Raw genomic sequence first — 26,855 nt, forward strand, 5'->3', positions numbered from 1 at the left:
ACGAACTTGCCGAATGTCAAGAGTGCAGACTGATGCTGTCGCCATAGATGTTGTAGAAAAGTACCGACCTCAAACCGAAACTAGCGCTTTTTCGTTCGACGTGATGGGTGGGAATGCGAGAGTGCCCAGTCGCTGCCATCGTTTATCTATAAACATTGGTTGCTGAAACGCGGGTCTTACATTTGCGATGACTCCCAATTACGCAACTTGGCTGTCAGAGATATCTACAGGTTTCTGTTGTGGGAGCTTTGTCGACAAATGTTCCAATGTTCAGTGCTGGATTGACTCTAATGGCTTGTAGCGTCCGCATGATTAACTTCGGCTATTCATTGACCCATTTTTTACGTTTTCGCTGATTGCACAGACTTTTGCATCTTTCGGCAACTGTGCATGGCCGCCGCCATAAAATATACCTTCCCTTTTGGTTTCATCTTATTCTTGATACTTTACTTCACTATTACCATGGCCGGTCAGGTTATTGCTATTTTAGATCCTACTATGTCCTTCCCAACATTGACCTTTGTGAACGCTCGTGAAGGCTCGTTTAAGTGGCTCGGTATCTCTTTAATACCCAATTCACACGGCAGCGTAAAGGTGCCTTTAGCTTAGGTCCTTCAGCTGAAGGTACCTGTAGTAAACGGCGTTCTTGATCACACGATAAATAAAGGGAGCACTTCAGGTTGATGTCGATTACGTTCCAGCTTAACCGCGAGAGGAGCACGTGATAAATAATTATTCCTCGAAATCGGTTTGCCGCGCACTTTTTTTTTTTTTTGTTATTAGATGTGAACTATCACATTTCAAATCGAAATATTATTTCTGTTTGCATTTGTGGCACTTTGCTTCTTTTTTTCTAAGTCTAAGGGCGCACCTAAATGAGTCTTGCTTTAAAACGCCCGACCCGTCTGGCCACACTGGCCCTAAATCATCTGCGTTCACGTGTTTGAATTGCGAGGTGGGAAAGTTATCACTGAAGTAGCTAAATTGTGCCTGGCAGAAACGAACCACGACGGAGTCTCACGGTTACGCCAGTCACGCGATTGAAAGGAATGGACGACGACGAAGATAAAGAGTCCTGGGTGGGAGAGTCGGGCGACTCGTCTACAACCTCGAAAAAGAGCTCGCAGTAGTCCATCGCGTTCGTGTTCGTAGCAGACATTGTTCTCCACGTGCCGCCGCTGCTACTTGCTAGCTAGAGTATGCGTTCATCATTATTGTATTATTCCATCTTAATTGTGTTCACAATCATTTTATAATTTGATATATATATATATTCGATTTCTTATAATGCATTCAACAAGATATATTTATATATTTGATATTATTTTGAGTTCGTGGGTCCGAGGCTACTTCCTGTAGCTGTTAAGGGAGCTCGGCGAGATGCGTTTAACACAGGACCTCCCTTAGCGAAAGGGACCTTTATACGCCGCGTGATCACGGTCTCCAGCTCCCTTTACGACAGGTACCTGGGCTAAAGGTACCTTTACGCTGTCGTGTGATTTGGGTATAAGACAAGAGAAAGTCAATAATAGCGGCTGTAATCTGGCACGTTTCTAAAGCGTATATGCAAAACCGAAAGCACGAGCGCAATGGTCTCATAGCCCGCACTGACGTCACACCAGATACCATTGTGGTGTCCTTGGTGCTGAGAATATACCTTTTAAAGCGTAAGCTGCGTACTATCGCATTTCTTTTTTCTTTTTTGCAGGACGAAGTAGGATGCACACCGGCATGGTGCAACGACTTTATGTGCGAGCCATGTATAGGGCGGTTCAAGTCACCAGGCTAGATCTAAAATGGACCGTAAAAATCGACGCCGGCACGTAACATTCCAAACTTTTCGTCAAAAGGGGAATTCACAGGTCGTTTTTTTTTTTGTAAAATTACAAAGCGTAGCTCTTTTTCTGTAAAAAATAAGGCCCAGAAACTTGCCAGGGTATACAGCGGGTAGCAACGCAGACGACATGGGTGGGTCCAGTAGCGGGGTGTTTTTGGCTTTCGTATTGATAGATGGCGGTACCTCCTTATCGGGACGGCTCGCGACCACCGTGGTTTATAACAATGAATATAATCTTCTTGAAATGTACCTTCAGTTAAAAAATAAATGCGAAAAATAAAAGCAAAACTTAAAATAAAAAAAAAAAACGCGTCTGCATAACGGCGGTGCTTTTGCTGCCAACGGAATTCGTCTGCGTGTCGTCTGCTATCTTTCTGTAGAAATAAATGAACTGTGCAAAGGACGAGGACAGAGGTAGAAACGAGTACGACACACGGAGCGCAGACTTCCAACTGTTTATTTGGCGCAGACACAACAGTATATATAACAGCAGCAATCAGTTTGCGGCGAAATAAGGCTTAAACATGACCATCCAAAAAAGAAAATTCCTTGTCTGATAGTGAAACAGATTGCACGCTAATGCAGTCGTGACCTTTCTTTTTAATGAAGTAGGCTTCTACAAGTTTTCTTTCCGTTGCCTCATTTGCTCTTGCGAGAACACGTGTCCTTTGCAAATCAGGATGACAATATCTTTCGCTGGTCGGCTGCACATTCAGACGCTGCTCCCGACGCCACCTATCAATACGAACGCGAAGGACACCCCGCTACTGGACCCTCTCGTCTGGGTCGCTGCCCGCCGTAGACCCTGGCACGTTTCTTGGCCCTATTTTTTTACTAAAAGAGATTTACACCTTGTAATTTTACAAGAAAAAACCGACCTGTGAGATACACCTTTGACGAAAACGCAGACGACACAGCTGTGTGAACGAGCCTTGAGTCGGCCGATTTTGCGCCTTCTTGCTTTTTGATCTGCGCGACGTCGTAGGATCAAAGACCTAAGTTGGATGACCCCATTCACGGTTGTCACGGGATCATCATCAACACCTGCCTTGGTTCACACAAGTACTGAATGCTAGACAAAAGGCATTTCTAGATAGATGGATAATTAAATTTAATATAACCTGAGATCTCACGTTATATACGAAACAGCGAATGTTTTTTGCAAACATAAGTTTTGCCAGGAAATGACCGAGATGTAAAGCGGCCGATAGAAGCCAAGGGAGCCAAACCAGCGCTGTAAGCTAAGGTATCTGGACAAAATTCACGATTGGCGTTTCTTACAAGCACCGACAACCACTGTTGGAAAACGCGAGAGACACGTACCACGAGGCCACGAGCAAGAGCCGCACCAGTTTCCTTTCAGGGGTCGGTGGTGCTCATTTTAGTGCTGCGGCGCCATTTGCTTGCAAGTGTCGCAAGGGGCACAGGCTCGTGCATTGGCGTATTTGATTATTTGATGTCACGTACAAGACAAGCGAACAAATCCAAGGGCTTTACCATCTTTACTAAAGGCATGTGACCCTTCGGTGTGACCTAGGGACTCGCGGAGCGCGAGGTTACGTGGACATCGGCCATGGTCATTCTAAAATTGAAAGTCAAATCTTGTCGCGCGGCGGCGAGACACAGCACGTTGCCATGGCATCACTACGCCATACATGCGTCGCCTCTCATTGCTCCTATTTTTTGTGTGGTGCAGCAGACCGAAATTTCACACAGATCATTCTCCGGCAAAAAGGCAAAACTGCTTGGCAGCGTCAAGCAGAGGACTCGTGCCGCGAGTCGCCGCCCGTGAAAGCTCGTGAAAACAGCAGCAACAACAAATTCTCTCTCTGTCTTGGGGGATTTGGTGCAGGTGTCGTCATCTCGTTAAACCCAATGAAAATAAATCTAGTGAAAACTGCCCTGTCAAATTTATTTACACAAATACGTAAATACCAAGACGTTTAGGCGTCTCTCCAGGGTTATATAGATAGCAGACGTGTCTAGTACGTACTACAATTCGTTTTGTCGCATTTATCATCTGAGTAATTTTAAGTTCAAAATTGCTTCAAAATGCATTTCAATCAGTCAACATTGAAATATTCCTAGATTTTAATAAAAAAAAACCTCAGCGCTCTCAGGGGTAAATCCAAGAGTCGTACGACCTTCATTACATCTTCTTAATTAACCTAAAAAATAATCAATACTCTGGTGCATTCCTGAAACTCAGGTTCGTGTAGCGAAATTTGCCCATTTAGTGACGAGCGGGTGTATCATCCTTAAACATCAAATAAATCCTTCCCATTTCCAAACACCACTATTCGCTATGGGGCCAGTAAAAAAAAGAAATAAAAAGAAAATAAAAGGATACTTAAAAATCCCGGTAGCATGAAGCGCCACTCGTCTTTTAAGGAGCCTCAGAACTGCCTGTTGAAAACACCTTTCAGATAAAGGTTAAAAGGCTGTCCTCATAGACCGCGCCTGCATCCAACACCTTTGGTGCGCAGCTTTTTCTGTGAGACGACGCGTGTTCGCGGTTGCTTGAGGAAGCGCTTCGCCTGCAGTCTGTTTCACTTCAAAATGAATCGCAGAGCGCGCTACGAACTAGCCAAGCCAATTCAATGCCGTGAGTCTCATGTGACGTTCACGAGTGGCGCAGCGATGCGCGTAGTCACGTGATATGTTGACAGCGCTGTATTTGCTAGAATTGCTTGTAGGGTCCGTTGCAGTCCATCATAAGGTGAAATGGAGAGAATATAGCAACGGGGCAACACTTTCCGTTCCGCAATCGGCCGTATACGCCACGGAAGAAAGTTGCAACAAAATCAACTATTCGCGACTCCAATTCGCTGTACACTCTAAGAAAAAAATACCTACCCTGGGTAGTCAAAGTACCGTTTTGAGGCTTTGACCACCCCAAAAAGCGAATGACTAGCCATTGGGCAAAGTGTCGACCGAAATGACCACTCTTCTGCAGGTTACAACGGGAAGGGGGGGGGGGGTCACTTTCTTGTCCAATATTTACGTGCAGGCAGTCGTAAATGATATTAGTAACTGGGACAACTACAAAAAGACTATAAAATATGTTCTTTAGCTTTCTTGATCCTTCAAGATCCGCCAAGATCACATCTGTTGTGGAATTCGCGTAAATTGGTGGAATAAAACGTTTGTCAGCGCGAGCAGCAGCACTGGTTCTCAACAATCGACGCTTGGCTTTACGTGAGTATTTGCGGAAATGAGGTAAGGATATTTTTTTGCCGTATTTTATTGTGCAGCTTATTTAAAAAAAAGTCACTTGTCGTATATCTGATCGTATTGAACCATTGAACACTGAGACCGAAAATCGGCAATGAAAACATGTTCAGAGGTATGTGACTGTGTCGCCCGTTCTGTTTTCCTCAATCTCGAACTGGTTGAATTTCTGGGCTGCACCCGTCATTGTTGTGATCTCCCGGCTGTATGTACGTAGCCCGTTAACCTTCCAATTCATTAGCGGGTTCCAGTTCAGTGGCAGTTTAGTAATCGGCTTTTACTAGATTGTTGCGTCGTCACGGACGCTACTTGTGCTGTTATAAACGCCAGCTGGAGCCCGAACTCTCGCCTCTTTCGCCGTTCGTGTTCTTGAGTTTTGATGTTCTGCCTATGATTCATTAAATCTAAACCTAAAAGTCGATGAACTCTGCCTCTTCTCTCGTCAGGGCACCCCATAACCGGGCCGCTGTACCGGCCCTTCCTAGATGTCTCCTGCCGCCAAGTGGCAGCCTGATCGTCGAACCATCAACATCGTCGCCTCTCCATCAGAGAATCACTACATTTTGCTGCGTCGGCCGCTACTACGTTTTGGTACGTCGGCCGAGCCTGTCGGCCCATCCCGTTTCTTCGACTGTTTAACTTTTTCCAGGGCAGAAAAGGAGCCTTTTTGCGGTTTTTCACGACGTTCTTGCGCTCGTGCTCGTTCAGTTTTTTTTAGGGCAGTATATAAGCTTCCCAGGTTCTTTGCACTATTCCAACGCTTGTGTTCCTTCAGTTCTTTTACGGCAGTAAATAAGCCCCTGAGGCTCTTCACAGTGTTCCAACGTTCGTAATCGTTCCATTCCCGCCTGCCCTGCAAGACGTGGCCTTTCAAACCGTCTGATCTTTTTCCTTCGGCCAGTCGCTCTGCTGTACCCGTTTTTGGACTTCACGAAATTTCATTGCATTGAGGCATGCTCTATACTCCGTGTACCCCAAAGCTGCGACTACAGTGGGAACTACGTCCCCACCGTACCAATCAGCCGCCTCCTTTTTATCAGCTAACCCAGTTATCTGCGCGTGGGTATGAGCGGGAGCGTGATCACGTGGCGAAAGAGATATGTATGATTGGTCGGACGAGGACGTAGGTTCTACCGCAGTGTCAGCTTAGGGGTGAATGGAATATAGTCAGCGCGCAAGATGACCGCCCAGCTCCGGCCTCCAGAGAACTCAGTGTTTACTAGACGGCCGCTGTCTTTATTGGCTTCCTTGCTCGATATCCTATGGCGAAGAACCAGCGCACACCAGCACGCGCCACGAAGCTTCATCAACGGCTGCCCGTCCGTGGAGGAGCTGGCATCTTCTCCGTTCATGACGGGTGCTTTCGGTGAATCGCATTGTCGTGTAATTGTTTCTCTTTCGGCGACTGCTTCTAAGAAAACGTTTCCATCATAATCGCCTGTGACCTCAAGAGCAGCCATTGAACCGACATTTTTCTCCGACTGAAAATATCTCCAATATGGCTAACTTTCCACGAATATCCAGTTTTCAATATAATTTCTCGTTGACTGCTTGTGTGTTTGAGAAAATGAGTGTTGTGCTTTTATGTTTTATTATTGTAGTCTCCCTGTAGCTATTGCTAAAAAAATATTAAGAAAGCGAGAGCAGTAATTTCTTATTCTCCTTTAAAGGTGTGCGGAAGCGAAATTTTAGCACCTATTCTTTTTTGGTGTAGACGTGGTCTCATTTACGACAGCAATGTTAATTGGTCCCATTGAATTTTAGAAGAAAAAAGAACGCCTAGATATTGGAACGCTGTTACCGTGTGACTACGATGTACAGGGGGAATTAACAGCGCACCTACATCATGAGCAACATCATGATGTGGGTGTGTACATCATGATGTGGGTGTGTTTGTCATGATGTGATGCGGGTACATCATGAGCAATTAACATGCCCGAACATCTGTGTTAACGCGTGACCACATAACTCATAATTAAAACCTAGGGGGAGTTTCTTACGTGACATAGTCATACAGACCCCTTTGTTTTCATTTAATTTCATTTGCCAATCGTTGCACCGCTTGTAAATTTTGTTTAGAGTATTGTTTAATGGTATTTGTTCGTTGCGTGATTTCACCTCTGAATATAAGTCGCAGCGCAGTAATCTGCGAACAATTTTATGCGAACATTTATATCGTGAATTATATCACTGACAAGTATTAAAATCAACACGAGTGCCAGATCTGTTTCTTGGGGTACTCTTGAGGTTTAGGGCGATGTGATAGAAGCTTTTCTGTTTAATGTTACAAACCTTTGCCTTCCCTTTAGATAATGTTCAAACCATTTTAATAACAAGTCAGATTTAAGAACAGCTTTAAAAGTTTAGCGAAGAGTTTGTCGTGGGAGACTTTGTCAAATGGCTTTGCGAAATCCAGAAATATGATATGAACTTTAGAACGTTTTTTATATACTCACTGATTTCATGCGTTGTTTCTAATAGTTGAGTTACGGTTAAAATACTTTCTATGAAAGCATGTTGTTCTTTGGATAATGACGAGTGATTTTCGAGATGATTAGTAGTGTGTGAGCATTTGATATGTTCTAGAGTTTTGCAATTCTGGGACGTTAATGAAATTGGTGTGCATTTAGTTACGCCTGTTTCATTTCCTGAGTTGAGGATTGGAACAATGATTGAGACTTTCCAACCAACGGACAGAAACCCGAGCGGTAGAGATTGTTGGAAAATAATGGGCAGATATTTAGAGATCAACTGCGCGTAGCGCCATAGAAATGATGTGGGAATCAAATCGGGTTCGGGGATTTTCTTTTCGTCAAGGTTTAGTAAAAGAGAAAATGTACCTTCTTCAGAAGTGTGCAGTTCGGCAATCTTTGGAATATGATCTAAACTTTCAACTGGTACAAAGACTGATACAAAGTTACTGTTTAGAGCCTCTGCAATAACAAACGCTTCTTGGGTGAAATTACCATGAAGTAAAAAGTTGTCTGAAAGTATCTGCTTAGGTTGAAGGTGCCTTTAAAGTTTCTTGCGTGAGGTTGACATAAAATTTGAAACTGAATAGTTGTAGTACATTGACTTCGCCGAGGACTTCATTTGTTTATGAGTTTAGTTAAATTCGCACATAAGTTATTTATATTTCAGGGGAGGGTTTCTTTTTACGTTTTTTCGTAGCCGGGAAATTTTCCTGCCAATATAAATGATCTCACGTGGGATCCAGGGGTTCTTATTTTTTGTGTGTTTCGTTGGAACATATTGAGTAACGCAATCTTCAATAAATGCTTTAAATGAGTTACACGAGTTCTTCATGCACACGTTCTGAGTTTCTGAAAGAAGTCGAAATGAATCGAGGGAGAGTTCTAGATGATCTAATATCAAAAAAGTGAAAGCCGTTTACAACTCCCTGTAACGCCGAATTGGAGCGCCGCTCTTGAGGAGGAGGAGGAAAGGGTACTGAGGGGAGGGTATCCCCTATTCCTCCTCCCCTCATTCTTTAATATGCTTCGGGGGGGTCACCTGACCTCAGTGGGAGGGGGTCACGTGATCTCGGGGAGGGGGCCACGTGACCTCGGGGTCACGTGACCTTGCGGGGGTCACGTGACCTTGGGGTGACTTTGGGGGTCACATGACCTGGGGTCACGTGACCTTGGGGGCCACGCGACCTGGGGCGGTCACGTGACCTTGGAAGGTCATGTGGGGGTCACCTTGGGGGGTCACGCGGCCTTGAGGTGACCTTGGGAGGTGTCACGTGACCTCGGGGGGTTACGTGACCTGGGGGTCACGTGATTTTGGTGTGACCTTGGGAGGGGTCGCGTGACCTTGGGAACACATGACCTTGGTGTGACCTTGATTACGCCGACGGCGACGGCGACGCCGCTTAAGCCGGAAACGGGCGCCTAAGAGCTGCGCTCCAAAATGTCATCCGCAATAAAGGGTCCATGAAACGATTTTTGGGTTGGGATAAATCATTTCAGATTGGGATTTTACTAATACAGTCATGTCTCGTTAATATGGACCCCGTTAATCGGGACACCCCGCAATATGGACGAAATTTTCGGCGACCGGTCTCCCGCCATGCAATTCTGTCCCGTTAATACAGAAACCCGCAGTCCGGACTATGGACGGCTATTTTGGGGAGGAAACGGGAAAATACAGGCATTTTTGTCTCGTTAATATGGACACGTGTCCACGAAAAAAAATATTAGTGACCCCAGTGTGTACTACTCGGAATTCACCATTGCCTTTTTGTTCCCCGCCTGGTTACTTTGAAGGCGAGTCCACATACCCGACAGAAGAAAAGGTTAGTGAATCGTAGAGGTCACAGTTTGTACCCGGAATTCACTATTGTCCTCCGCCCTTGAGATAAGAGCTGCGCGCCTGAAGGTGGTCGTTTTTTTTTTTTTTTTTTTTTTTGTTTCTTGTCTTTCAAGCTTAAACGTATGCCATCTCCTTCCGGGTTGGCATACGTGATGAATCACATTCGTTGTGCATAAGAGGCAAGAGGCAAGGCTGGACGCTTCTCCGGTCATTTCGGAGGTGGAGACGATGACAGGTGTTAAGCGTAAACGGACAGAGCTTTCTGCTCAGCTGAAAAAGGAGATATGCAAATTCAAAATTGAAACGCCTTCAGCGTCTGTTCAGTACGTGAAAGAGTGGAGTGGAAAACACCTTGGCGTTGATCTCGGAAAATCGACAGTCCACGCAATTCTAAAAGAATCAAAGAAATGGATGAGCGTTCCCACAGCCAGCTCCAGTTCCTGCCGGCAGCGACCCCCAAAGTTTGAGAAGTTGGAGGAGGCCGTCAACATCTGGTTTGCGGAAATGCGCTCCAGAGGGGCCGCCGTGAGCGACGAGATGCTGCAAGAAAAGGCGAAGGAGTTCGGCACAACGATGGGTAAGTCAGTTCTGAGCGTATCTTTTTAAGCACTGAGTTTGAAAATGTTTTCTCAAAATGTTACGCATTCCTCCCCAAAAATGTTGTTTCTTCTAATGATTTTTCTAGTTGCTCGTTCTTGTGCAATTACGCATCTACGTTAAAATAACTGTTCTCTCTTCAGTGGTTTTATTTTAATGTCTGCAATCTTCACGTCTTTATGCAGACATTCATGACCTGAACTACTCAAGGGGTTGGCTCAGCAGGTTTAAGAAAAGGCATGGAATTTCAAGCCACCGTATTCATGGAGAGAGTGGAAGCGTGGATACAGCCGCCGTTGCCAGTGCTCGGAAACAGCTTGCGGAATTTCTTGCTCAGTATTCTCCAGATGATATTTACAACTTCGACGAGACTGGCTTTTTTTACAAGTTGGGCCCATCTTCGACTTTGGCATCCGAACCTGTGGCTGGAAACAAGCGAAGCAAAGAGAGAATCACGGTGGGATTTTTGTGCAACGCAAGCGGCACCCACAAGTGGAAGCCCATTGTCGTGGCAAAAGCGGAGCGACCACGATGTTTTGGAAAGACATTTGACCCGAACATGTATTGCTCTTACAATTGCAACAAGAAAGCATGGATGACAGGAAAGATATTTGAAATCTTCTTGGCGAAATTCGACCGCTTCTTGAAGGCTGAGAAGAGGAGGGCTGTTTTGTTGGTTGATAACGCATCATGCCATTCTGTTCGTGCGGACTATGAAAACCTTACCTTGAAGTTCTTTCCACCCAACATGACTGCCAAAATACAGCCCTTGGACGCAGGAATTATTCGCGCGGTTAAGGCACACTACAGAGGTGAACTTGTGCGGCACTACATCGCTTGCGCGGAAGACAACGAACCGCAAACTGTTGACTTGAGGAGGTGCCTTCAAAAGCTGAAAAGGGCGTGGGACGCGGTGAGGCCTCAAACCATTGTGAACTGCTGGCGTCACGCAGGTATTCTTGTTAACAGCTCTGCTATGGAGGTGGAGGATCCGATGGATGAACTTCCGCTCGCGGCCCTTCGTGAAGCTCTTCGACAACTCGGGGAGAAAAACCCAGATGAAGAGGCATCGGCATTCTTGGATATAGACGAAGAGACTAACAGCTGGGAGCCTATGAGCGACGAGCAGATCATGGAGCTTGTCGGTGAATCCGCTCAACAGGGCCATCAACTTGTCGAAAACTTTGCGCCGACAGAAACAGACGATGAAGAAGAGAGACCAACCGTTACTCGATGTGAAGCTCGCCGTGGCTTGGAGACAGCAATCGCCTACCTTGAGCAGGAGGGGGACGGAGAACGTGCACTTCAAGTGGCCGAAGTGTTGCGCTTTTTGGACACTAAAGTGGGATCGAAAGCGTCAGTGCAAACTCATATCTCCTCGTTCTTTGCGAAATAAACAATGCTTTTTTTTTAACAATTATTACCTAATGTTTGTGTTTTTGACCTTGATTCGTTATTATGGACGATTCACGTTATGGACGATTTTTCTGGGGAACGGAGGCGTCCATATTAACGAGACATGACTGTAGCACATCGTTCAGTGGGCCAAAGGAAAAAAAGTAGAAAGTCAAAAGCCTGACTTTCAGTGCGAAAATCTGAAAACACAGCGGACTATTTCGTACCTCCTCCCCTTCGTAAGCTCTCAGCCTTTTCACTGTGATACATCCGCGGTCCCAAAAGCGCGTCATCGGGTCCAAACTGACGTCACACGAGACCGGACCTCAGTTATTCCCTTCACCCCTAAGCTGACATTGTGGTGCAAGCAACGCGCTTGCCGGACTAATCAGCCGCCTCCCTTTCATCACCTGACCTCATACTCTGCAGCCTCATTTGCCACGCTCACGTGGCAAATGTGGCTTGCCAAACGAGCACGTAGCTTCCACAGCACGTAGCTGTGGAAGAACAGCACGTAGCTGTGGAAGCAAACGAGCACGTAGCTTCCACAGCTTCGGGGTGAACGGGTTGGGGAAAGCAACTTTTGTCTGAATTTTCAGGGACGGGCTAATCTTCTAGGGGGACAATGCCTCTGTCCGGGTACACAATCCAGATTTTGGAGCGAGAGGAACCTCCCTTCTTTTTGTCTTCTTGAACTGTTTGGTGGAATGCGCGATTTATGAGCTGAGGAGGAAAGCTAAACAAGAAAAAGTTGGAAAAGCGTTTCATGACCCCTTTAAGAAAGTCATAAACGGAAGCCGTACGTGTCGAGTCGCGATGGTTCATTTTTAATGGAAGAGAAACGACTATCATCCTATGTGCGTTAATACCATCGCAAACATCAGTGGCACTGTTTTTAGACAAGTCGTGGCTTACAAAAGCAAGATCTAGTACAGCGTATAGACCTATGAAAATGAATGATTCATGACAAAAGAAAAATATCACGGAGTCGCTAAAATTTACTCTCAATCACGCGTTGGACGTGAGTGAGTTTGTGAGTGAGTTTGTGGAAGTATGGTTGTGAGCCAAACATGTCAGTCATAACAAGTTGTGTAAAATATACATGCACACATAAAAGAGTGGTTTATAAAGTTGTAAAACTTTCTTGACAATTGTTTGATAATTTAGAAAAGTAACGATGAGTGGGCAATGTGTTTTAACCTCTTCTATAAAACTATAAAATATACAAAATAAGTTACTATTGCATAAAATAAATTGTCAAATTATAGAAGTATAAAACGGCGAGTACCCTCGTTAATCCGCATACCTACAATTACAATTTATGGCAGTCCCTGTAAACGAAATCGTTTCCAGACACAGGATTTGACGAAATAATACAACGGCCAAGCCGAGAAGGTTGATATTGGGTGCACAGCAAACATAACCGACTGCCCCAACAGATCCCAACCTGGGACAGCTGCCCGGGTGAGAGGCCAAGCACGTGTTCTTGAAGAGCGTTGTGTATTGCTTGATTGGAGGAACAGAGAACACAGCACTGCGTGAAGACTTGGCAATACGTGAATACGTGCGCATATCGCTTTCAAAAGTATGGAAGGAGTAAGAGCGTTATTTTTTCGGTATCTATAAAACCTATATAATAAAAAAAAACGCCTATTATCCGGCCCACTCAGTATCTGCTGAACAATATAAACAATGTATAATTTAATTCAGTTCGTTTACGAAGAGCCTATAAATAATACTTATAGAACCGTGAAAGCGTATAAACCTCAACGAGGTAGAGGGGCTTAGAGCGATAAACCGGGGTTCCGGTCTGCACTCGAAAGTGACCCCCATAAGGCGGCTGCCATTGTACGCAAGTTTGACCACTCGTCACATGACCAAACCAAATGCGTGACGTCACAGGAAAGATGGCAGCGCCCATGCAGCGGCTGGCCCCAGCTGGGCCGGAGCTTGTCGGATGCTTTGTTGGTTGTCGTTCGTCTCGGCGAGTTGATTTCAGGCGCAGAAGCCGTCATATGAGGCCGGTCGACAGCGACTTCAGAGTTCAGCGTGGTGTCTGACGTAGGTACAAGGTGAAAATACGGAGGAACGGTGTGCATTTCGCTGGTGACCGACGGCGATATTGCCACGGAAGAGACAATCTGCCCTACGTTGCTCGCACCTCGGATTGATTCGGATACCGCTAGGATAAAATTTAAGGCGACGTTTCTGTGCTCTTGTTGACCGTCGGAACCATCGAGATCTGCAGTAACGCGTGTGCAATATATTTGGATACAAAGTTTAGCAACGGAAATTGCGTGAGTCGTGCTTGGCAGTGTGCAATCGTGGTGTCGCTTCGTCCAAATGCCCGAAGGCTCACTTTGGTTGTGCGGTGCACCGGAGAGCTGCCTTGCCGCTTTTAGTTCCCGTGCCGTGCTAAGTGATACTGTGCTGCTTCCCAAATTGTTTCGGCGTAGACGTGCTCTTTTACGGAGCACAGGTGTGCGGCGCGCCGAACAGCTGCCTTCAAGCTGGTAGTTCCTGTGCCGTGCTTTAGGTGATGCTGTGCTGCCTACTAAATTGTTCTGGCGTAGACGTGCACCTTCACTGAGCACAGGTGTTGCAGTTGGTATTTAGTCCGCTGGTCTGTCGCACGTTTCGTCGACACCTAAGTTTGAACACTCGTTACGCGAATTGCAAGCTGTGTGGACATTTAATCGCGCGTGTTACCTACCCCACCCATTCACGCCGCTTTGCGACGGAAGTCTGCAGCGGCTCATTACCAGAAAAGTGGTCTCACATCGATTTCAGTTCAGCTCGTCCACGGTAGTCGCCAGACCCCGAAGGAGAGGATTTATTCATACAGAATACCACTAAAGCAGTGCAGCTTCTTTAGTGGTCAGGATAGACTCTTTTCTGTCTGTTTTGTTATATTGTCTCGGATGCTTGCTCCAGTCCTATTTTCTATCAATATTTACTACTCTGGAAAGTTCCAGGCCATGCTCAGCTGTCACTGTATGTTCTAATGGAGGTGCTGCGCACTTTACCCATAGCCCTTCACTCTGTGCCTACCCTGGCAGCTCCTCAGCCGAGTTGCCCGATAACAAGACATGGGTGGCATATTATCACGAGTCTTACACCCCCAGCGAGCCGTGAACCAAGTCCTATCCCGAGCCTGGCAGCAAAATTGCAAGACGAGCGAGTACCACAAGGGCAAAACTCGGAAATACACCACGAAGAACTTGAAATCCAAGCCAGGCGCTGCTACCAGCAAGAACCAACGGAATTAGGTTTTTTGCCAGAAAAACTGAAGCTGACTAAGCCAACAATGACAACCCTGTTGCAGCAAACCACGTTCGCTCCCACCATCGTTTGCATGCCCGTCGCACCTCGCACTCCGATGCCCTTTCACGCAAGGTGCACAAGACGTCGAGGGCTGGATTGAACAATGTGACCGTGTCGCCTGCCACAGTGGGTAGATGGACAACCAGCTCCTGCAGAACCTATACTTCTCGTGGAAGAAACTGTGAGGCACTGGTTTGAGAACCGCGAATCCTCCTTAACGTCGTGGGAAGTTTGCAAGACTGAGCTGAAGTGCATGTTCATCAGCCAACATTGACAAGAGAGAGCCGAATTTCCGATTCTGTCCAGGACACGGCCCCAACGAGAGCGTCACCACCTTCGTGGAGGATGTTTTGCTTCTGATCGAGCACCCACGCCAACCCTGATGCTACAGAAGACAAGAAGCTAAGAATCCCATGTTCCTCATGTGAGGGACAACACCTTCAGCAGCCTTGTCCGCAACCCCACGACAACAGTCGAAGGGTTCATATACAATGCAGCTTCCAACATTGAATGCACACTGCAGGCCCGAGCACGTCACTATTAAAAACTCCCCAGCGTCGCGACACTCAAGTCGTCCAGCTGCAACTTCGACGCCAGCCCCCCAGGCATCCGTGACATCATTCACAACGGTGTCCGGGAGGAGATAAGGAAGCTAGTTCCTGCCATCAGTTGCCTGGCTTTAATTTTGATCGCCGAGATTTTTTCAGAAGTTTGACAGGCATCTCAACTGGAGACTTCTTCGAGCGAAGCGGCATCTGACGAAATGAGGGCGACTTATGCCACAAAGTCACAATGACCACCACCGGCTACCTGTTACTATTCAATGCAAATTCAACGAAACACCCCAATGCCGAAGCATTCCCGATATCGAGAAGAACCAGTGTAGGTCCGCGCTGAACAAAGTACACCGAGGAAGACGGAGGTACTGCGAATGGCCGACCGAAAACCACTCTGCTACCATTGCATGAGGCCGACCTTGTCTACTGGAGGTGCCCGTACCAATGAATTGGCTTGCAAGGGTTCGTGCCGAACGACCCTCGACCGCGTCTTAACGAGCGTCCGGTTAAGATTGAGGATTATCCTCGGCGGTCTTTGTCCCTGGTGCCGACATAACCCCGAAGCTTGTGATCTACTTCATCTGGACGGAAGGTAAGCACGACAAAGCAGGTGAGCGGCAATGCAAGGAGAGTTGATCTGGTGTCGGTTGTCGTCCAAGGACAATACCTAATAATTTGCTGACACTAATTTTCTGTGTCCACGCCATGAAGCACACAATTTCCAACTTTGAGGGAGAATGCCGCTCACTGACCTTAAGAAATAGAATGGTTGGTTTCTCTCAAAAACGGACTGCAAGCGTCAAGAGACTTCACTTTGCCACACAAGACTTGCACAAGTTGCAGTGGTCGTGGGATGCACAATAAATCTCCATTACGAAATGGAAGTGAAATGGCTTGGATAGCAAACATTGTTGCCAGCTATCAAGTCAGCGGTACAACAAAAGGCACAGCCATATAACCAATACATGCCTGAGCTTGCTGCATTGATGCAGAAAACTACCAGGAAAATGTTGCGGATTAGAAGCCAGCCCTGCATCTTCAGTGCATCAGATGTCAGTAGGCGCACATGACGTATGATTACAAGACGGCATCAGTCGGTTAAAGTTGCTACTCGACCATACTGAACACCGACGTGCCAGGAGCGTCATCCCACAACAAGGTCCACAGGTATTACAATTGAACGCCTGACAGGAGACTGTCGCAGAAAGAACTCATTCTAGAACCATTAACTAAGAATCAATAATTATGTAATGCAGTGGAAATAAACATTTGATACAGTAAACAGATAAACCTATTTCCACTTGCCTTTATGCCTTGAGAGTTTATACACCAAGAATAGTGTTCACCACACGTGCAGGTCCTTTTGAGGACAATCGCATCTCTGACCCTTCAATATTAATTGATGGGACATACCAGAGTGGCAGACTTGTTGCATTTGGCTGCACTCATTCCACTTTTCCTGAACACAATATTGAGCATATATTTTAATCGTATGTGTTGATGCATTGTTATACAGCAAGACACTTCCTATACGTAGACCCTTTGCAGAAACCCATCAAGCAACACAACTGTTGCCATTTTTTTTCGGCGTAAAGCACACAAATGGGCCCCAGTTCACGTCAAATGCTAATGCAGCATTCGAGTCCAATAGGCGCTGAGCCGAGTTCACAGTGATGGCGGACGTAACATTCTTGTTGAACAAATGACCAAAGTATGAAAGCCTGGGGTAATTAGAGTAGTAGCTACTGTAATTTGTTTTATCACAATATGGCAAACAGCAAAGGCTACAGTCTCGGTGAGCCAATATGCACGTTGGAGAGAGGCACATGACAACATGTCATTCAGAGTGCTCCTCTGCACAGATTTGTCACACACCTTCGCTCTGTCTCTCCGATTGGCTCGAGGGGGCTGTGGCGGTTATCCTTTTCCAGGTTACAATGATACAAAGTATAGGCAACCCACACTTTTCAAAAAAAGGTTATTGAAGAGACCGAAAGCAATGGTCAACATTTTTCAACAAGACTGCTCTTCAGGCAAGGGATGAACACAAATATGAATCATCTTATCCAGGTAATTAGACCAAGTAAATAATTGACTGACTAATACAATGCAGTTTTGATGAAAAAAAGTATTGCTGCAATAAATCCTACGAAAGAGAAAAAGGTGCAGTTAATCTATGCATACACAAAAACAGTTGTTGTTATTGCAAGTCGAATAGCTTTGAAGCAGGTGCCTGCAACGATTTATTCATCCCCACTCAATAAAACGTCATCCTCGTAGCTGAAAATAAGTGTGCACTTCGCCCTCACCAAAAAAGGAAGAAAGGCGATCGAATGTAGAATTATCGATTAGCACAAAGGGTTAAAGATCGCAGGAGCTTCCGCGCTAAAAGTTGCTATGGTTATTCGGTGACGCTGGCCTGAAACAACTTCTCCTAGGCCCTAACGCGACGTATACCTTTCGCGTCGATTCATAGACATTTCAATGTTCAAACAAAGCTAAGAGAACGCGAAAATTTCATGCTAAAAGCACTCAAAGTTCTATCGATCCTCGAACAGGTGTTAATATCCAGATGATCCAGAGCGATCTTGCGCAGAAAAGGTATGAAGTCCCATTCCTTCATATTTTCACAATATACCTGCGTCAGCGAGCACGAAAAAGCCCGAAATCGTCGAAAAGCCGCTGCACATCACGGCTGCCGCGCACCGAACAAACTCGCATCCGCCAGCTCTGGGCGCTGCCATCTTACCTGCGACGTCACGGATCTTGTGAGGTCACGTGACGAGTGGTCACATTTGCGTAAAACATGGCGGCAACCGGGGGGGTGCCACTTCGGGACTTCCAGTTTATCACTCTAAGCCCCTCTACCTCGTTGATAAACCTATACAAGTTGGTGATTCATGACAACAACAAAAAAAAAGAACAGCGCGAAAAGAGCCGAGGGACAATTCGAAGAAACACAGAGCGACTGGTGTGCGTTCCTTTCGCTTGTCTTTTGTCATCTTTGCGTCTTTTTTTTTTTAGCAATATTGGTACCTTTTATAATCATCGTTATTTCATATTGTGTACATAAAGCTAAACACCGTACTGTACTTGACTTTACCTTGTGTCGGAGCGTAGCTGATGCTACGAGCCGATAGGGCCGATCAAGCAGTGCCAAAAGCACAATATCACGACTCTTGTCGTATTTTTGTGCGTGTGCTGTTATGAGCTAACCCAGTGAAGCGCAGTGAATGCGCCGTGACCTTTTTTTCTTTCAGTAGGTGTGTCCGTGGTTGTATGTATTCTAGCCTTTCACGAGCTCTAACTTATGACGAAGCAAATTATAGCACGAGAGATGGTGCCATTAGTCATTTTGTGAGTCCGATTTTTTTTTTTCGCTTTGCTTATTTACGTTTTGAGATTAGCGGAATAAATATTGTTCAGCATGTCACCTGCTGGAGCATATTGAGGCTAAGGAGGACCATCTAACGCAGTATGAACTTCGGTGCCTGGAGCGCGTTCTCAAAAGTGGTCCCTTGATATCCACCTGATGACGTCATAATTGTGTCATGCCGCATTCCTGACGGTCGCACAGCATCGGAAGGAGATGCCGAAGACGCCTTTTCTGCTGTGAGTCGCACCGCAGTCAGACAGTTCATGGAAGCCAAAGCAGACAGGGACCCTTGCGTACGCTGGCCTTTATTGGCCGAACGTTTACGACTCAACCGCCAGGATTGCGACATCCAACAGCGTGACACGCCTCGACTCTTGTGGCGCAATTTATTGCGCCACAAGAGTCGAGGCCCTCCCTTTTCTGACCCTAAAGAGGGGAAAAAATATTTTACATAGTGGTGTGTTATACTAAATTATAAAACCTAATTCCCTCCACAATGATTGTAAAGGGGAGAAAACAACGTCAAAAACGCGTGCACAAAACACGAACACAAATAACTCAGTGATCGTTAAATGTACAATATACATAATTAAAACGATACGTATAGGAAATAGTTTATTTGCCGGAACTCAAATATTCATATCGAATCATCCCACTCTATTTAGAAGACTGGAAATTGTGAAATTGAACAATCGAATGCCTTAGCTCGTTCTTCCTCTAGATCATGTGTCGACCAATTGCAGCACTTGGCATTCAGATGGTGTCGTGTGCCTTATCCTGCACAATACTGAGGTGTCATTGACCATTCCTTTGTCATCCGGCTGGAAAAGAGCAACGCCACTTATTATGATGCTTGCACTTTTAATAAGAAATTCTAACATGGAGCAGTGTGATGTCTTGAACTGAATTTGTAAAATTTGGCGCAAACAAAAAGAACGAAACGCGTAAGGCTATTCGCTCAAATTGATTATTAATCAAAGCCAGTGCATGCTAAAACATTCCCGTGAGTACACTCTCCCGGAGATCATTCGTTGAGCCACTCACTCCATGATGCATTACAATAACTTTTTTTTTTTTTGTGCTGTGCTGTGAAACGTTTTCTAAGCAAGCGCAGTAGCTTTCTTCACCTAAATACCAGACGCCGCGCATGCCTCCACAAGAAACTCGGCATTTTTCGCGTGGGCTATAAGAGTTTCAAAGGTTTAAACCTGAGCTGAGTGAATTTCGAGCCACAAATGAACGTTTCAACTCATACGGCATGCAAGTTCGTTCTCTCCTTGCGCGGGCGTTTGTTTGCTCCCCAAATGCGCCCACGTGCTTTTGTTTCCCTCCGACCTCTACCGATGACGATGGCGATGGCGAGGCGTTCAACGGCCTCGTCATCAGGCGTTCCTCGCACCTTTTCTATGTTGTCCTTCGATCTGCATACTGCTGCTTGCATTACGATGCGCCAAAGACGCATTTTGGAACCCTCGCTCGCCGTATAAATCCAGTCCACATTATTTCATATCGCCACGAGCGTCTTCGAGCAAGCGCGCCCATATACCGAGGGATTCTGCTTCTGCACTCGCACGAGACGGTCGCAGGAAGACTCTGATGGGGTAGCAGCATTTACCGGCCGTAGTTCCTTTGTTGATGGCGCGGCTGCTGCCGACGAGCATAACCGCTCATTCACACTGGAAGCGGAACCGCGTTCGCAAAGCGGTTGCGAACGCCGGTTGTATAAAGATCCAGTACAATTTCACGCGCACTCGATGACATCAAGTGCGCGTGAAATTGTACTGGGTTTTTATACAACCGGCGTTCGCAACCGCTTTGCGAACGCGGATCCGCTTCGAGTGTGATTGAGCGGTAAGGGGGTGCTACTGCCGATCCCAAACGGGACGACGGTTTCGAACTCTGTTCTTTTGCATGGCAACTTGAAGGCGCATGCCTCTCAGATCAAGGACTTCAGGACGGAGCTGAAAAGGTGCGATGTTTTGAACCAGATAGTTTCATTCGGAGCTTTCCAAATAAACCATGTGTGGATGGCAACGCTGCGGACGCCGGACACGAAGCAGCGCCTCGCCGAGACCAAGTAGCGCAAGGTCGAGAACTTGCGGTGCACCGTCATTGACCCGAGCTGCTCCGAGATACGTCTCCGTGTCCATTGGGCGCCATTCCACGTGCCGGACGACGCTGTTCGGAAAAGTTTGGAGCCCTTCAGCAAGGTCATCGAGGTCAGCATAGAGAAGTGACGAGTCGACGGACTCGAAGGAATCGAGTCGATCACGCGCATCGTACGCATGACGCTTAGGAGCGGCGTCACACCAGACGGGATCGCCCCACCAGCTACGCTTCCAGGGCTTCAAGGCTCTCATCGTAATTCCAGGACGAGCGCCGGTCTGCTTGGGCTATAAGCGGACCGAAAAGAGGAGAGAATAACTGGGAATATTTCGGAATCTCGTCAATTCAACAGTTCAGAAGTCATGCTCACATTTTATTGGCTCTTCTCTTCGTCTTCTGACAGAACGTTTCGAGGTTGCTGGATATCTCCAGGAACATATTTTAAGGCAGTTGGTGTATATGATATCTCCAAAGAAGTCAATTCAGAAAAATACTAGTCCTTCAAAGCGGGCAGTCCTTCCATATTTTCATAGAATTTCTCACAACATCAAAGCGTTATCCAGCAGGTTTAATGTTGGCACTGCCTTTTTTACAGATTATAGATTGAGCCGTTTGACCCCTTCTGCCTTGAATGTTTCAGGTTGTGCGATAAAACACATGATGTGGAATGTGCGTCGGGTGTCATTTACAAGATACTCTTTGATTGTTGCCTTTGTTATATTGGACAAACTAAGCGGTGTATAAATGAGCGGTTGACGGCACACAAACGTTGTACAAAAAAAAAAGAAAAAAAGACCCGTACTCCGAAGTGTCAAAACATCTGATCAAATGTAGGAACTGTGTACCGTTGTGGGATTTAACTTCAGTAGAGTTCCGGGAAAAAAGATGACCATAAGCGGTTTATAAAGGAATCATTAACGATATTAGGTCACGGGAACGCAGTTAATAAGCTGCGGTTTGGGTTGGAGAGCGAACTTGGGCGTTTTCTTAGGCTGTGAAAAGTTTTGACCTTCAAGGTTTATGTCTGTAGGTATCCGGGTAGAAGGGACGATGGGTCGTTCTTTAATTTTGTATGTGTATTACTGGGCTTGGGGTTACCAGTGTGTTTTGTGGTCGGGAAGCGAGAGGTCAAAGATAAGAGAAGTGCGTGACGCAGAGTCCGTTGTCTTTGTTGTTTAGTCAGAGGATACGTTTGTGGAAAGAGGCATTCTTTGGGGTTCTCCCTTTTCTTTTTTGTATCGAACTGCCTATATAACCAGGTTTCGGAAATTAAAGATTTCGGCTGTGTTACAGACTTTTTAGTGTTGTGTCGTTTACCCGCAGTCTCGGGGTTTTTTCAACAATGAACCCTGTTTCTTGTCTGAGGTGCGCATGTTCTGCGCGCCGAACCTTCTACGCCGATTGTTCCAGAAACCCACGCGTGTACAAAAGGGGCTCCGCGTGGCGAGCCGGAGTCAATCTCGCCCCAGTGCTCGATCCTGCTGTTACGCCGCCATTGACGCCTGCTACACTAGGGAACCTTCATGACTTTGCAGAGGTGCTGGTCCTAGTCTGGCCCAACTATGCTCACACAGACCGACATTGATTTAAAAGCTTCTTTGTTGCGGTGAAATTGTGAGGGTAAAATGGGACTATTTCTTTCAGTCTTGCCTTCGAAAAGCTTGAAGGCGTAATCCTGGGATCGAAACCACCCGTCTGACGACAGTCGAACGTGGCTTGTGGGTTGGACACGAGAACTGCGTGAGCCCGCAACTTCGGCTCGTAAGAATCAATGCCTCGGCGAACACTCGAGTAGGGACTCTTGTCCACTCACTGCGGTGATGAGAATAGCCCAACTCTAACAATGTCTGAAGTTCAGCACGCGTTTTCTACTTAGCCAACCCGAGAGCGTGGGTATGAATAAAGTTGGCGGCGATAGGATAGGCACAAGGCCACGCGACCGCTTGTTTTGGCTCCGAGTTTATATGATAAACGAAGCTAATATTTCTCGAATGTTTTGGGGGACTGCCATTGCCTGGAAATCAAAGCTAAGGCCAGTTTATTGCTATTAACGTCAGGGAGTGATTCTATGTATTATCTAGTGAAAGTAGAATCATCTTTTCATGACCTGTCTAAACATTTTGTTTTCTTCAGTCATTCGTCCCCTCATCAATTGTCATTTGTGACAATGGGGACCTTTAGCAAACCGATGCCGCGTTCCAAATACCGCACTACCGGAGCCTCTGAAGTATGCTTTTAAGCCCGTGCAACGCGGCCACGGTATCCCCCGGGCGCGCGCTTAAAAACATGCTTCAAACTTCAAAGGCTCCGGTAGTGCGGTGCTCGGAACGCTGCAGCGGTTTGCTAAAAGTTCCTAATATTGAACATATACGGTGTAGTTTCACATGCTCAGATTGCAGTGAGTTGACTGCATTTTAGGCTGAAAAGTGTCTTAGAACTAGTCGTTTGCAGGGCTCTTTTTTAAATCTCTGACTGAGTGAAGAAGTGTTCTACTAGAAAGTAAACTCACGAATATTTTTATCTTTAACGCGTTAGCATAGAACGCTCGTTTTGACGAAAACCCGGTGGTGTCTTTCGTTTGTGAGCGCCGGGAAGAGAGGGAGAAGGAGGGGTAGAGGGTGACGCGACAGACGCTCCCGAAGCACTGACGTCAGTACGCAATTTCTCCCTCTCTTCACGGCGTTGACAAACTGACAGACACCGCCGGGTTTTCGTCAAAACGAGCCCCTTCGTTATCGGCAAAGTCACGCGCACACCTGGCGCGCAGCCAGAGAGGCGGAGGCGCCGCGCAGCACCTCCTGGATAGCAAAGCCGTAGTTTTGAGTGAGATGGCGTAATCAGAGAAGGCCAACGCTGGACACATATTGGAAACAAGTGCTGCATCAGCACTCGGCTTCGAGTCAAGTTAGAGCCGAAAGTTGACGCAATCGTCGTGTCCAATCTGTGATCAGCGTTGGCCTTCTCTGATGTCGCTATCTCATTCAGCACTACTGCTTTGTTATCTAGAAGGTGTTGCACTGCGGCGCGGTGAAATGCGGCCGTGCTCAGTTACCGCTCTGCCGTCGCCGGTTGTTTTTCGCTGGGTTTTCGTAGTAGCGGTACGTGGACTGTGATGTCTGTGCGTAGTGAAAACAATGGATGCAATTTTTTTTAAGAGTAATATGGGTATGCGGTTCCTTCCACGAGTGGTATGGATGGTTTTTTTTTTCATGAGTGTTATGGATGACCGTGTCAAAGGGCGTCGACGTACTATGACAGACAGAGTATAGAGAACGGGTGAAAAATAAATTACAGTAAGATCTATTGGTGCATTTATAGGGAATTCGTTAGCATGACCCTTGGAAAACGCCACACATGTCCCTTTGTGGGAAACGCTAACACTGATCCCTTAACGAGGCTAAAAAGAGGAAGCAAAAATAGAGGAGGCAAAAGAGAAAGCAAAGAGAAAAGTGAAAAGGTCAGGGTTAACGTTTCCCAAAGGAGGGCGTGTGTGGCGTATCCAAGGGTCATGATAGCGCATTCCTTAAGAATCCACCAAAGGGTCTTTCTGTAATTGTTTTTAGGGTGTACGCCTTTATCTGTTTCTGCGTACCCAACCAGGGGGAAGAACACGAAGTGAGGAGTTCGAGGAACAACTAAATTACATTTAATGAAACGCAATCTACAAAGCAAAGTAGAAAAACTAACAATTCGTGACTGCACGTAGCCCAAGTCCGCATCAGGTGGTTGGGTGCAGTGTTTTCAATGTGTCTTTTATAGACTAAGGGAAAGTAAATTTTGTGCTTACTGTTACCTTGGCAATCCTGCCATGCATGCAGTGCCCGACCTCAAAGGGAAAGACTCTTGTGGTGTCCTTAAGGCGTGCATAAGCTCTACGTTTTCTTATTTTGCGACGAATGGTATTAACTAGAGTTAGTTTAGAAATGAGGCAGGTATTTGGCACTAAAAGCATGTGGTAATTTTTTTTAACTATCACTTTGTACTGTGCTCAATGTTCCGATGACGTCTGTAAACCTACCGAATAATTCTTCATGAAATCCGGGTCTTCATTCTTTTCTTTCTGAAACGACAGCCAATGGAATGAAGGTTATAACATGACGAAATTATATCTGACATTAATTGCGAGGTCACGTACAACAATAAGACTTGTGTCTTCATAAGAAAACACAACTTGAGTGATTGACATTCATCGAAATCAGGGCAATTTCTAGAAATGCACAACCCATAAATACTGTTCGCAGTGCAAAACCTATGTATGTTTTATGAAAATCTTCTGTACCGTAGCTCAAACTTTCTTAGCGCCGTTGAATGAGGCGAAAAATATCTTAAGGACATAAGTTATATATTTGAATTTTTGCGATCATGCATTCTAGCATAACTTTTTTTGTGAAATGGCCACGCATAATTGACAATTGTTTAAGATGCGTACTAAATCATCGTTATGGCCATACATTTATTACGTTTTTTCAGGGTAGCTGTAAGCCATATTGTGATCTACTTCTGCGATATAACGTTAGGCGTCATTTAGAATAAACATCACGCCCTATCAAAGCGGGCCGCCCAAAGTCTGCCACGGTCACGTCGGACGTTGACAATATTAGTGCAATTTAGCTTATTGTATAACGACGTTGCAAACATGACTCAGTTACGTGTATGGACACTGTGGCTCATTGATTCCACTGCCTCTCTTTCCCAGAGTGATTGCCGCGCGGAGCGAAAAGGCTAAAATCGCATATTCCATGGGAATCACAGATTTTGATTCTGTGGCCTATAAGCCGCAGTGCCAAGTACCTACGCCTGCAGTAAAGAAAAAATGTAATGCTAAAAACAAATTATTTGCAAGTTTTAACGGTTGCGTGACAGCTTTTCGTCGCAAAAGCGACAGCCGCGATGGCAAAGGCGACCAGTTTGGGGCAGTCGCTTCCAGACCGATTTGTCAGACCGGACGCAAAGTCTCCGTGCGGCTGAGCCAACCAGCAGCCCCTCGAAAGTGACGTGTTGCTAACGCATTTGTTTACAGTCAGCTTTTCGGCGAGAATGGGAATGCATGTTCGCCTCGGTTCGCGGTAGCGGCCATAGGTACAGTCATGGAGGTTTCTGCGGCAGTTCTGAGCAGCGCTATTAAAGAGTACCCATTTTCTTAAAATAAAAAGCAGTATACCGAATTTAGATTGAGCGATTAGAAAATAACTCGGCTTGGCTGCAATTCGGCGCCACATTTGGCTTGGCAGGTCAACGTACTGCACCGCAAAAGCTCGAAAGAGTGCCTGTCTGTGTAGCTACAGTGCTCTCATTGTACAGTTCTGAAGTTAAAGGTCAATATAACGAGGCTTTCTCATGTGGCGAAAACGACGCATATGTAGAAGTGCTACAAAGGGAAAGCAGCGAAACGCAAACTTGACGTAGCATGACGGTCGGAATCGACGGAGGCTCCCAAGAATGTCTGAGAAGCGACTTGCCGATCGCTTACAGTCTGAACGTCGGTGGTCGCTTGTCGCATGTCGCTATTTGGTTGTACAACCGCTGCGAGTCGCAAGTGTGAACGCACTTTAGCGTTCTTGTGTGGAATTTTCAGTATTCTATTTTGATTTACTTAATTTTTGCAAACATGGCCAGGGGAATAAAAGCACTCCAATATACGATGTGATCATATACACGATCACATTGTCGGGAAGAAATTGCGTTTTGTAGGAGTGTGGCTGATTTGGTGACTACAGTTTTCACAGATTTGCAAGACGAATTTTCCCCGGTTGTGACGGCGCCGCGAATGTGCGGCACAGAGATCACGATTTTTTTTTCTCTCCATTGAAACTTCTGCTTTGAAAGCAAAGAATTGTCGACGACAAAAGGTGAAAACGGAGTGGTCGTATGAGCGCTCCAGTCAAAACCACGGCAAACACTGGGGCTAGTTGTGGCAGTGAGGAACTTTTTCACCAAGAGCTCAAAAGGCCCCGAAAAAAGGGAATATGACATAGGATATCTACAAAATCGCAGGCGTTGGCACTCCAGGGAACCCTAATGTATATGCGGCTCAACCCTCAGCGAAAAATATGTTTCACTCATCTGGGGTCTTACCTGGTTGTCTTCGACGCGGGACGGGTGTATAATCAAACTTTAT

General features: G+C 46.1%; 1 protein-coding gene across 1 annotated transcript in view; it reads right to left on the reverse strand.

Moving 5' to 3' along the window:
• Positions 1–19,229: 19,229 nt before the first annotated feature.
• Positions 19,230–26,855, reverse strand: part of LOC115316443 — a 31,311-nt gene continuing 23,685 nt past the window's right edge. Inside the window, exons 4-5 of the mRNA XM_029975814.3 lie at positions 24,756–24,797; positions 19,230–19,452 (exon numbers count right to left, since the gene is read on the reverse strand). Of these exons, the coding sequence (XP_029831674.2) occupies positions 19,354–19,452; positions 24,756–24,797 (141 nt within the window). The 3' untranslated portion in view covers positions 19,230–19,353. The remainder of the gene's footprint in view (positions 19,453–24,755; positions 24,798–26,855) is intronic.

The sequence above is a fragment of the Ixodes scapularis genome, unplaced genomic scaffold (genome assembly GCF_016920785.2).
Source record: "Ixodes scapularis isolate PalLabHiFi unplaced genomic scaffold, ASM1692078v2 PGA_scaffold3__209_contigs__length_174095766, whole genome shotgun sequence".
NCBI classification, from domain to species: Eukaryota; Metazoa; Arthropoda; class Arachnida; order Ixodida; family Ixodidae; genus Ixodes; species Ixodes scapularis.